Genomic DNA, 13,943 nt, shown 5'->3' with positions numbered 1-13,943 from the left:
ATCAATTTCAATGAGTCTGACAAAGGACTTGTTTTGTTTGTTCATCCCACATCTAACTTGAAATATTATAATGTTAGCCAAGGAATTAAGAATCGGTATTATTATTAGCTGTGCATACATGTAGCCCAACATGTGGGTCAATACGTCTTAAAGCATACTATATTATTGTAACATTTTGAAGTAACAACAGACTTATGGTTCTGTGGGTTTGTAAGAACAACATGAAGATGTAGTCCACAGTTGATACAAATTTAAGTCATGTAAACTACCATTTACAAATCTAATTAGGTGTGGAAGTATTTTTGTTATAAATGAACAGGTTTTTGTGATTTTGTTGTCAAACAAGGTAAAAACTAACTTTCGAGTTAGCAACATGATGTCATAGCTTCATATGAACATGATGAAGTGTAATTACATATCTGAGTACCATTTTGGAATACTATTTGCCAAGAACAAATATTGGCTGTGACAGGTCAATAATGTGATGGGTGCATAAACATTTGTAATATTCGGTGGATCCGATATTGCTTTGACGTTAGGTCAATATTGTAATGTGTCATTTCTATTGCAATATGCAATATCAGATTATAGTAGGAGCCAAAATATTCTCACTTCAAATGGCACAGTTCAATAATCTCAAAAGATTGTGGCACAGAAGTTGACCTGTAGTCACAGAGGATGAGTTTTTGTACCCAGTCCATTCAAAGGTCATTGTATGAGTGTAGAAGTATTTTGGGGTTAAGGAACTGTGGCATGACAGATGAGCATGCCTGAGTAGTGTTTATCACTCTCAGTGTAGTTCAACATCATTCTTGCTAAGGACTGTTGATGTCAGGATTTTAAATTGTTAAAATTAATATATGGACACTTAATATCGATAAAAATTACAAAAATTGATTTTCCTCCCAATTTTACTCATATTTTCTACATTCATCCATAAATTTAATATGATGTGGACATAACCCATACCTATGTAACAGGATGCCATTTGGACTCACAAATGCGCCAGCCACCTTCCAGCGACTTATGGATTGTTATGCCATTTGGACTTACAAATGCTCCAGCCACCTTTCAACGATTAATGGAGCTAAATTTTAGTCTCTTTTTCCAGATTTTTGATACTTTTTGTCATTATCGGCAACTTGGATATGTCGATTTTCTTCAGAAAGTGATATCAGCAATATCAATATTATTGGATAGTCAATTTATTGATTATTATTGATATATAGTTCTTGCTTTATAGATGTCATGTGCAAAACACAAGATAACTGGGTACAAATAAGTAACATAATATATATACACTTTGCAATTGGCTAAAGGGCCAATAATTTCCAATCTGGGAATGAAATATCAGCTTGAACAACAACAAACCTCTGAGCCAATACCATCATAATGAATAGACAAGAAGACCTTAAAGGCTACTTCAACAATTATGCTGATATACATTGCGCTATAGACAGTGAGGATACTTGCTCTCTTGATTTTCCTCCCAATTTTACTCATATTTTCTACATTCATCCATAAATTTAATATGATGTGGACATAACCCATACCTATGTAACAGGATGCCATTTGGACTCACAAATGCGCCAGCCACCTTCCAGCGACTTATGGATTGTTATGCCATTTGGACTTACAAATGCTCCAGCCACCTTTCAACGATTAATGGAGCTAAATTTTAGTCTCTTTTTCCAGATTTTTTGATACTTTTTGTCATTATCGGCAACTTGGATATGTCGATTTTCTTCAGAAAGTGATATCAGCAATATCAATATTATTGGATAGTCAATTTATTGATTATTATTGATATATAGTTCTTGCTTTATAGATGTCATGTGCAAAACACAAGATAACTGGGTACAAATAAGTAACATAATATATATACACTTTGCAATTGGCTAAAGGGCCAATAATTTCCAATCTGGGAATGAAATATCAGCTTGAACAACAACAAACCTCTGAGCCAATACCATCATAATGAATAGACAAGAAGACCTTAAAGGCTACTTCAACAATTATGCTGATATACATTGCGCTATAGACAGTGAGGATACTTGCTCTCTGCATATTAAATACCGAGATTTTGTTCTAGGGTAAAAATAGCAATTGTAAAAAACCTACAAATTTGAAATCTTTCATCTTTGATTGTTTGGGCTGTTTTGAACTTTTTACATGCTACAAGTGCGGAAGAAAATGTTCAAATATCAGAATTGTGAAGATATTTTGTTGTAAAAATACACAAAATTTAGTGAATAACAAACACGAAGCCCCCTTTTTGTGTGCACAGCAAGCATGGCACACATATCCTTATAGAACATCCTTCCTGTGTGCCCCGTGGTAGTCTTTTGCTGCTTGCTCTCACCCCTTGGAGACTTATAGGATATTGTGCTCGAGCATATCATCAAATGCAAAGTGCCAAAGTTTTTGCCATCAGGCATGGTCGGTTCTGACAGTTTGCCGCAAAGGGTTGATAGCAATTGAGAAAGGAAGGCGAACCTGTACAACATGCATAATATGGGCAGTGGACAGTTTGCTGCTATACAATAAAGCTTGTAGGCAACATGCTAGAGTAGATCAATGCCATTTTGCATCATTTGGGAGTAAGGTCTGACCCAATTTGCGGAAGAACATCCCAATTTAGTCTGGATGTAGTACACATTACAAGTCCGAGATATTATTGGATTGAAAGCTTTCTATAGTGGTCTGATTGGTATTGGATTGAAAGCTTTCAGTGGTGGTCTATTTCATATATTGTATCAAAAACTCCTGCAGTGTTTTTCTATTGATAGAATGAACAATATATACCATGGTCCATTTATGTGAGCTATAATCACCACTGTTACCACAACAAAAGCGCATATGAAATAAGCACGTCATTGATGGGTTCATTTATGAAAATAAATTGAGCTTGTTTTTGCCCTCCACAGTTAATTTAAGCTTATCTTGCTACTAAGTGGTTTCAATTTTGCCAAATTTGAGACTGCTTCATTTGCAGTATAGGAAACACATCCTGTTTTGTGCAAGCTTTTTAATAAAGTTTCACAAACTGAAAAAATCTGCTTTATAAGACATCTGTAGTAAAGTGAAGTTTATTGTGAAAATGATAAGGTGTTTTTGTAAATTGAAAGTTTAACAAGTTTGTGTAGCAGACCTCATGTTGGTATTTCAAAGACTGTTCAAAAACTTGATCGACTTGTAACATGCCACATTTAAGAGTGTTTTGGCAAAGTGTGCATATAATTACCACAGCTCTGTCTTTTTAGTGTATTCAAAATTGTAATTATCTAAAAATCATTGAATTAATTAAAAGTGGGGAAGGGGTTAAAACCTCAGATGGCAGTGAAAGCTGCATTTATACGATCCCTTCAACCAATGAAATAGCCCGTAGGACAAAAAGCGGTAAAACTACTGTCCACTACACCAAAATTTGCTTCTGGCGTTTGTACCGCTTTCAATAACATTAGAGGATACAACAGCATGCTTTTGGGATTTACCATAATATTTATGCACTACCAAATTTATGATTTATGAAAATGATAAATACATATGTTGAAAGCTGTCCTATGGCAAATGATGTAGTGATTTATCTTAAGGTTTTATCAGTTTCCATTGACAATTTTCTGTGTTAGCTATAACAAATGATTTTCTGCAGTTCATTTGAAGTAGGCTATACATGCCAATATAAAGTACATGGACTCCATGAGCTTATTAATAATGAGCAAGACTATGTTCCCATTCTTGTGTGGAAAGATTGAATTCTGATGACAATCTTTTCAAATCAGGGATGTGGAAAGAGGAGTGTGTTAAGCCCCTGAGCACTATCTGCCAATCTAACATTGCCTCTGATTGGTGAATTACATGATATTTTCACTTTAATCACCAATCAGAATGGAGCTTTGCAAATAATTCACCCCAATGTTTTGCATGGTGAAATTATTCTAACGATGTTGCTGATTGGGCCAATTGATAACGAAAATTTCTTTTTGGCCAATCAGCAGGTATATTAGTAGTTCTCATGGGGTTAAAAGAAAGCATACAGGAGAGAAGATGAGAACGATAGAAAGAGAAAAAGAGATATCTTATTAGATGTAAGTTTGTAAAAAGCCCCTTTGTAAATCACATAATTGCCGAAGAGTACAAATTATAGGTCAACTTTCACTGTAGACATTTAAAATAACAATTCTCATGACATTTTCTGGGCTTTGTCAGTGGACTGAATGTAAACGAGCCTTGTATTGGATTCACGATTCATACACATGAATAATGCATTCTGTACAGGTGTTTGTCAAATCTGTAATTTGATTAAGATACTGAAAGTACCTATTAGAATATATTGGGCTATTCCATTTAAAATCCACACTACCCCTGTGGAAGATTTTGGAAATACCTTCCACAGGGGGAGTATGAATTTTAAATGGAATGAACACATTAGTAGCTCCATTTGAAGAAGATTCAGGTTGAATCCATCTTGGAGGGTGTATGAAATTTAAATGGAGTTACCCAATGTGCTCATTCCATTTAAAATTCATACTCCCCCTGTGGCAGATATTTCCAAAATCTCCCACAGGGGTGGTGTGGATTTTAAATGGAATAGCCCATGTTTCTACCAAAAGATTTACTTGCGTATTTATAGCAGTGTACTTGTGTGTGTTGTGACTGATGATATCCATGTCTAGATGCATGGCTATTTTGGGTGATGTGAAGCGATAGCCTCTCACCAAAGTCAATTTCATTAGAATATGGTTGGAAGATTTTCAAACTTTGAATGTTTTGTGCAACTAAAAATATTCACATTTCAGGAATTGAAAAAACAATTTGTTGTGGTTATTATGGAGTTTTCAGGATATGTCAAGAATGTTCATGGAAAGAAAAGAAATTGATATCATTTTTACATTATCATTTTCTGAACACCATTGTACTTATCAAATCTTTCAGAAATTACAGTTGCAATTTCAAAAGGAAGGAGGAAAAACAGCAATATTATATAAACTATATTTGGTGTGAAAATGGGATTTGAAGAAAATCAAGATGTAAACTGCAATATTGAGTGGATTTTCTTTCAGTGGCGGTGCTACGGGGGGCATTTGCCCCCCTCCAAATATTTTTCTTGCCCCCCCACTTTTGAGGCAAACCCCAAAAATCACGTAAATTTTCCTTTTTTGCGGCAATTTTTCGCAAAATTTCCCAATTTTGCCCCCTGAAATTCACTTTGACCCCAATGCCCCCCCCACCCCGAAAAAAAAATCCTGGCGCCGCCACTGTTTTCTTTACCCTAAGGTACTAGTAAAAGTTTCACTTTGACTGGGAATCTATTGATTGATAAATATTACCAATTCCAACAGATTTTTTATCCCCGATATGAATTGTAAATTACAGCCAAAGAAACATATTATTGATTTTGTTATATCTGCATTATAGATTTCAAACAATATATCATTCAGAATCTGAAATTCAATAGAAATTCAACCATTATCACCAACGCTTTTTAAATACATATTAATTGCAACTTGAATCCGTAACAGAATTGCCTCAATTCAATTTGCAATTTCAAACCATCAAAGAAAACAAAAACGAGAAAAAAACTTCCAATTTGTGATTTGTCAGAGTGAGCCCACCATCGGGATTTATTTACATGCACATAAGGTAGTCAGTAGACTGTTAGTAATATGATTCAACATAGCGGGGCCAGTCAGCTTGCTAACCTGCCTTGCTTGAATTTTGACAGCGATCGTTAAAGCTTTTCACAGTTATTTTAAAGTAAAGGTGATGTTTCTATCAAATAAAAGATGTCTTTCAAAGTGGAGTTATGAGAATATGAAATATGCGGTAATACATACATACATATACATATGTTTCTTTTATAGGAAATTAAGTTAGTTAAATTTTGAAGTTTTTGGTTGGAAATTTTGTTTTGAAATTTGTAAGAAATAATATCAGAAGTTAGATTTTCAAGGTTATTATGTTATTTTAAGTACATTATAAAACAAATTAGATTGCCCAATATGTTTATTAAGTTCATTAAATATTTCATTATGTTATCAGTGTTCTTATATGTTGCTTTCCAAAACATTTTATGGAATTTCAATTGATTTTCATATTAAGTGCACTACCTTAAGCAAGAGTATTGTTTTAGCTTACAGGTGGAACTTAACTAAATCAAATACGACTATTTTTAGCCTCGCTATATATAAACAAGTGTTTGCACTTGGTTAATGTTAGTTGAGAAATGACTAGTGTTTGTTTTCAAACCTCTTGTTTTGATGTTTTTGTTTATTTTTAGCAACATCTGGAGAGAAAAGTAAACAATAATTATTAATTTTGGGAAATCCAATGCAGGTCACTTTTTGTTGTAGTCAAACCAAAATTTTGATCAATATTCATAAAATATTCAATATGAGATGGCATCAGTGAAAATTAAGCCTGATATCAATCTTCAAATTTCATTTTGATGATGGTACTTTGTCGGAGATGGAGGTAGCTTCCTGCCGAAGCCAATCAGCATTTGGTTTCCATCAACAAAGACGACAACATCGATTTAGTCACAGTCCTATATGCTTAGCATTGTCACATGATAACCCCCTAGTGATAGACAAGTTGATCAAATATTACGTATGTAAGCTGTGATAATTCATACATTTATGGATCGGACGATCTGGTTACTCTAGAAGTTGATAGTCTGTTAAGCTTTTATAAATCCAATCTGTTACTATAAAATTTGATATGGTTATGAAATTTTTTATCTGGAAGTGTAGTGTTGGCTAATTTTGATCTGGAAAGATGTAAATTTGATTTTCACACATTTTGATGAATGTGTGTATGAGGCGTAGGCTGAGAAAACAAAGCTAGAGTGTTGACTGTTGAGCTGCTCTATTTATTGAATACCTATATCTATGGAATATGAAATTGATAGTAAATAAAGGTATAGTGTACTATGAAATCCCAAACCACTATTTAAACCTTATTTCAATTATATTGTAATGAGTGTTTAAACTTATAATATAAATCCTTTTAAGGGTAGAAGAGATATTTTTGGTCGAAGCAGCCAAAAAATTTATTTTCATTATCTAAATCAATATATTATTGAATAATAACTCTTTGATAGTTTGCAAAAGTTCATTATACAAATCATATACTTTAAAAACTTGCTTGATTTATTGTTGTTAATGAGTTATGTCCATTTTACAAAAGTGTTGTTGTTTCAGTCCTCTTTACAACATAACTCAAGAACCACAGCACCTATAAAAGTATATCTGTGATATTTTAATTCTTCACTCTCACTATGAAATGATCAGTGCAATTTTTGCCAAAGCTCACTACAATTCGCAAGATGCTGTGAACTACCAACTCGCAACAGTTTTAGATAGTTGCTAACCTAAAGGCCGCTACAGACTCCCAAGTATTCGACATAGAATATTTGATGTGACACATCGTCGTTATTTAATCTATTCCCATTCTATTCCCAGTAAAGTTTAACTTCTAACGAATGTTTGATGAGGTAGGCCTAATATGGATAATATGTTACGTAGAATATATGGTAGAAATATACTATCAATTTTACACCATTAAACATTCGTAAGATTAAATAATGATGATAAGTTACATCAAATATTCTATGTCCATTAAAAAAGTTACATATTAACAGTTTGGTGACATGATGTGAAATAGTACGGCAGAAAATTGTAAGAATTTTAGAGTGCAATTTATTTGAAATTCTCTTATGAATGTCATCCACATGGTCTTCTCAATATCTGTGATACCCTTATTTGTAAATTGAAACTGACTGCTGATACTTACATCAATCTAATTTGCTCAGATGAAAAGATGAAATAATTATTACTAACAGAAAAGTCAAGGTCATCCTGGATGGTCAGGTTGGGTGATACCAGTAATTAGATGGACTGGTAGTAGATCTGCTGGAGCCAGCGGATGGATGCCGCCAAAAAGTCTGACCAGGCGTTAATTTGCTGGAAATCTAAGATTTATTGCAAAATGTAGAAATTTTATCAGAATGCAAATTAAAATTATTCACTAATTGACATTGACTGGTATCCTATTGAAAATTAGGACAGCCTTTCATGTGTTTGTTAGTAATTATATGCATAAGTAAAATATATATTTATGTGTTTTAGTGAGTGCAGAGCACAGTGTCATTGATAAGTAATATCACACACATATTTTGATTGATGTCCACATATCTATAATTGAATCAATAGGTCATATTGATAAATACTAGAGAATAAACACTCAGGTAAATTTGTGTAAACCTACTTCACGGATAGTTTCTTGGGTACCACTTGAAAAATCCTGAAAAGTAGCAACGTGATTAAAATGCATCAAGCTAATTTGCATGTGCCCTTGAACTGAGGTTTCCTTAAAAGCCGGGAAATGGACATCAAAGAGCACTTAAAAGGTACTGGAAATGTCCTTAAAAGCCAACCTGCTTCTACTAGATGTACCGACATATCTTGAAGACATTACATGGTTGACTGAATGAACCTGTCGATATCTAGACAGACCACATATAAGCTCATATAGCCCATCATATTTTGCTCATATTATTACAAAAATTGGTCACGCTTGAAATTGGCCTAATTTACAGTGGCTGAGCAGTAATGAAATGCCTTTTGGCTGTACATAGCACACCTTGATATCATTATTCATGTGCAGTGAAACGCATGACATTTTCTCATGTGGCGCTTTTGTTTCAACTTTATATGTGTAAACTAATAGGTTACTATTATGTCAACTATTCAGGTGTTATTCTATTGAAGTATACACTAAATGTGGGAATATTCAACATGAATTAATTCTAAACTTGTTCTTAGAAAGATGTCTTCTATGTGATCAATATCAACATGTATTGAGCATTTTATCATCAAATTATGGAATAAAATCTAGCAACATTAATCTGTTTTTTGGGGAATACAAAATCATATTTTGTTCAATATTTCTCGTTGTGATCAATATTTAGTTGACAAGGTGATAATATTCATCATCAATCTCAATCTCAAGTGTCATAGTCCACCCTATGTGGCCTCAACATGCTACACTTACGTAAAAGTCAGGTTTATTTCTGAGCATCCCGTGTGTGTGTGCCAACAGTCGGTATTGAGATGGTAAAGCGTGCATGCAAACTGCGCCGACACACCTACGCATGTACATCACTAATATGGAAATCAATGCCAGGTTTTGTACATATACGAGGCGATAAGTGTATGGACGGTGTCTAATGACTCCATGCCTAATGTTGTTTGCATTTTGGCTTATGTTATAAGGATATTATTACTGATATGTTGTGCTTTTATCCACTACATTTGTACAAATAGTAGAATTTCACATTCAAGTAAACAGATTATTTCAAAGACTTTTCAGGGTACAATGCCTGGGGTAGAATGTGTGTACATAATGTACTACACTTTGGAACAGTTAATAGTTTCCAAACATAAAAGGTATTGAGCACATTTTGAATGAACATATTTTTGTTCAAATATCTCAAATTAAGAGATAATTCTTTTGCATTTGATTAAAGTTACAGATATGGTGTCATCCTAATCAAAAAATGTTCTCTTAGCAACCAAAATATTTGAGCGACCGTTAGCTCAACAGAACTCCATGTCCAAGTTGACAAGCCCCACCTTGCTCACACTAGGATCCAAAACATGCTCATCTATCAAGGCACAGTTCTTTAACCCCAATACATTCTCACATTCATTGAATGACCTTTGAAAATTTGGGTACAAAAACTCATACTCTGAAACTTGAGGTCAAATTTTGCACTATTATTGTTTGATTAAGGTTATTGAACTATGCCAATGGGATGAGGCCATTGTGGTCCATAGTGTCATTCCTAGTTTCAGTTCAATAGTCCATCCTTTTCGTCATTGTTGCCGGCTCTTGTTTGCTCAGGGAGATTCCAACAAAGCATCCACACCTATCGGATTTCGGTATTAAGTGCACCTTTATCATACCGGTAGAATGCGACCAGCGTGAAAATTTTAATTAGTCCAGACATTAATAGCTAGTCTTGTCACATCACAGTCTCCCAGAGTCACAGTTCTGTAAAATACACTCTTCATGTGGCTGTTCAATTGAACTTGCATGTTTCGTGGATTGAAACTCATTCCCTAAAGCTTTAAAAGCAATTTCATGACTTCAATACTGAATGCGAGTTCAATAGCTTTGACGGGGGAAGTGAGATTCTTGAAGCTTGAAGTGTGTGTTTAAAATGTCGTTCGGCCCATGAGGACTTGATTTCACAACTTGCGCTTTGTTTTGACCATAAAAGCTGACGGAGGTATTAGCTTGGCATTTTGTGATGTACTGCATATTAATTTGAGACTCTATAGCGATAACTTTATACCTAAATGCTAAATATATCATGCGTATTTTGATTAAGTAGCTGGTTAAGAAAACTGATTTGAATTTCAAACGTGGAGCCAGGGAAGAAATTGAAACCTAAGAGCTGTACATAGATCTTATTTCTGAGTGACTCTATGTCATAAATCTAATGAATGAATGAGTGAGTGAATCACATGCAGGTATGGCGACTAGCGTGCTATCTTCTGAAGATGAAAAATCACCCAAACATTTTCAGTCTATTAGAGTTATTTATGGACCCGTCTTGAACGAGATATTCATTAAAGTCGGAAGCTTTGTAAGTAGATTGGCATTGAAGAGGGCTTTAGAACATGCTGTGGTAATAATTGAAAGATGTATTATTTGAGAAGCAAGAAGCCAATTATTTGAAGCTCAACAAATTGAGAAATTTTATTAAATTTTTGATGTATTCCAATATTGAATGATATTGCTAAGAACTACTTTAAATGCAAGTTCATTTTCACTCATTTTCACTGTCATAAGCATAAAATTATCCTCTATAGTCTGTATACCTTTCTCAGGTCAGTTTTTTATTGTATCTCTAAATGTAATGATGATAAGTATATAAATATATAGGGCCTACATTTTCAGAAAGGAAATGATGCAAGGAAATATCCAACTAGAATATCAGGTTCCTACAAAAAAAAATTTGAGAAAATCTCAAAACTTGATTTTACTTTACTGACTCAAAGAAGGCATATGGGCTATACACACATTTATTGATCATGTTGACACAGAAAATGTTCATTTGTTAATCATAGCGAACATTGACTCAATATTTTCATCTTAATTAATTTTGGAGTTTTTTGAAATACCAAAAGCAATGGCCTCTTGTCATGTACCGAAATCCATTACCTGTAAAGACCCTATAATTAGACAGTTATAATTGGCTACAATACATATCTCATCAGGTATGTACCATGTATACAGATTGTGTGCATGGTGTTGTTCCTGTGAGCTCATATTTTATTCATTCATTAAGTTAACCATTAACAGAGCTTATATAGTTTGTGTGAGGGAGGTTGTCATTAATTTATATGTCATTGATCATTCATGGAATAAATAAGTAGAAGAAAGGTTGTGATATATGACTGAGGTTCTAGCACATTGTGATATATTTTATAAAGGAGTAGGGGTGAAAAAGCTTGCAGGAGGTGGCTATTTGGGTCTTTGAGGGTCAGGATCAAGACCTCAAATCTTTGTGGAATACTTCTTATTTATGACAAAACTAATCGGGTGACACAGTTAATTTTCATCAAATATTTTTAACCTGAAATATACATAAATGACAGCTCAGCACATTAATTGTGTTAAATAAGTTTCAAGATCCTAGGAGGAGCAAGATTTTCATGCAAACATATTATTTCAGCATATAAAATCACTGTGTATGGAGACAATCTCTAGCAGTATGTAATTGATCATTCACTGTAGCAGTACCACCTATTTGTTCAGGTTTAATAATTGATGTGTGCTGTGATGATGAACAACAAGCAATGTGAGTCTTAGCATTCCAATGCTTTTATCAGTAAGTTTGTCTTGATGCTTATGATCTGTGTGCTAGCCATAGGCCTAGACTTCAACATAAAAGTAGCAAGTTTGCTCAAAATATCAAGAGCTATCTCAAGAACCACTGAATCAATACTAGGCTTGTTTGTACTCATTTTAATACATTTTTCATGCTGATTCCAAATATGGTCATGAAAATTTATAATTCTGAAATTTTTGAATTTTGATTTTTTTTTCCTTCTTTAATTAAACTTGTCATCTGCAGTTGACACCCGCATGCAAAGAGTTAATATCATGATCTACAAATACCAAAAGCCTAAAAGTCAACTTTTGTATCTCATTATTTATTCATTTGTTCATTGCTTTACACAGAAATTGGAAGAAGAATTGTCAGCACATCAAGCACTGTTGAAATCTGTTGCAAGGAGAGGGACAACACCAAGACAAAGTCGTGCCACCAGTCTGGTAGACGATGGAGAGAAGGATCCGGAAGGAGAATTGGAAGATCTGAAGACTAAATGGATGGAGATCTCCAAACTGGAAGCTGAGAGGAAGCAACAGTTACAAGCATCTTTGGAATATGCAAGATCTCAGGTAATATTACCATAATATGGCGCTCATTAGTAGACATTCTTAGTAGACATTCTTAGTGTTAATGTGGTATGTGACAAATATATGCAGGCAAGATATAGAAGTGAAGATTAGCTTTAGCAAGGGAGGGGTGCAGAATGGTGTATTCCAGTTGAAATCCACACACACCCCTATGGAAGACATGACCTTAATCTCCCACACAAGGAGTGTGAATTTCAGATGGAGTTACCTGAATGGGTGATTCCATTTGAAATCAACACCCCCTGTGTGGGAGATTAAGGTCATATTTTCTATAGGGGGTGTATGGATTTCAACTGGAATAGCCCTGTGTAGGACCAGGATGTAGGATTATGTAGACTATGATGATGTGATATCAAATTAGAAAAGATGGGTCCAGTTGCCACTTTCTGACTTCTACAGCAAAGTAGGAATTAGATTGAAGTGATTGCAGACTTAACAGTGTTTTTGGTACAAAAATAAAGACTCAGATTCAAGAACTGACCCATAATATGATTGAGACCATCAAGTGAAGTCATGGAAGGAACTCAGTCAATTTAAATGCAAGGAAATAAATGAAGTGTTAGGGAAAACAAAAACATAACCGTTTTTATCTCGCCATTTTCTCATGGTCATGGGTCATGACCGAATTCAGGAAACCGTGAAATTCATTCACTGCAATGGAAAATAAATTGACCATGCAACATTGGTCATAGTAGTGAATGGTAGAGGTTTGCAGAAGATGGTCGGAAGGTTTTGTGAAAAACATACTTCGTCATAAAGCAAACAGTTTTTCTTGGGGACCTCTAAGGTGAAATATCATAATAATGATCTTTCTGATTGGTTAAGACTCATATTTTATAGTAGCTTAAGGGATGGGGTATGAACGTTTGGACAGTATTTATTGTGGGACGTACATTAAAGCACATCAGACACATTCTGAATACGAAGAATGTCCTTCTGATATTGAATAATTTTGATTTTTGAAATTCGCAATGTAATACACATTTTATGTCAAATGATTAAAAATTGATATTTTTGATATTTAACAGTACTCGAAATAAACTTTATAAATCTGATGATTTATACTTAAAGTGTATGTAGGTGGGATGAAAAGCCGACGATCAATTGAAAATTTTGACCTTTCGTATTGAAGATATGGAAATTTTTCCTAAAACACCAAAAAAAAATAGGTCTTTTCAATTGATCGTCTGCTTTTCCTCCCAGCTATATACACTTTAAGAATATATCATTAGATTTATAAAATTTACTTCGAGGACTGTTATATATCAAAAATGTGAAAAATATCAAATTTTAATAATTTGTCATAAAATTTGTATTATATCTTGAATTTCAAAAAATTAAAATTATTTGATATCAGAAAGACATTCTTCGTATTCAGAATGCAATTCGATATGTCTGATGTGCTCTCATGTCCCTCAAAAATACTGTCGAAACGCTCAAAACGCTCA

The 13,943-nt window shown here is 34.0% G+C and overlaps 1 protein-coding gene across 1 annotated transcript in view; it reads left to right on the top strand.

The window, feature by feature from the left end:
• LOC140152340 (uncharacterized) overlaps positions 1-13,943 on the top strand; it is a 230,239-nt gene that overhangs the window by 135,750 nt on the left and 80,546 nt on the right. Inside the window, 1 exon segment of the mRNA XM_072174644.1 lies at positions 12,256-12,477. Coding sequence (XP_072030745.1) covers positions 12,256-12,477 — 222 coding nt within the window.

Source organism: Amphiura filiformis, chromosome 5 (assembly GCF_039555335.1).
Source record: "Amphiura filiformis chromosome 5, Afil_fr2py, whole genome shotgun sequence".
NCBI classification, from domain to species: domain Eukaryota; kingdom Metazoa; phylum Echinodermata; class Ophiuroidea; order Amphilepidida; family Amphiuridae; genus Amphiura; species Amphiura filiformis.
Note: the sequence above shows the minus strand (reverse complement) of the source record. Positions and strands in the feature narration are given on the sequence as shown.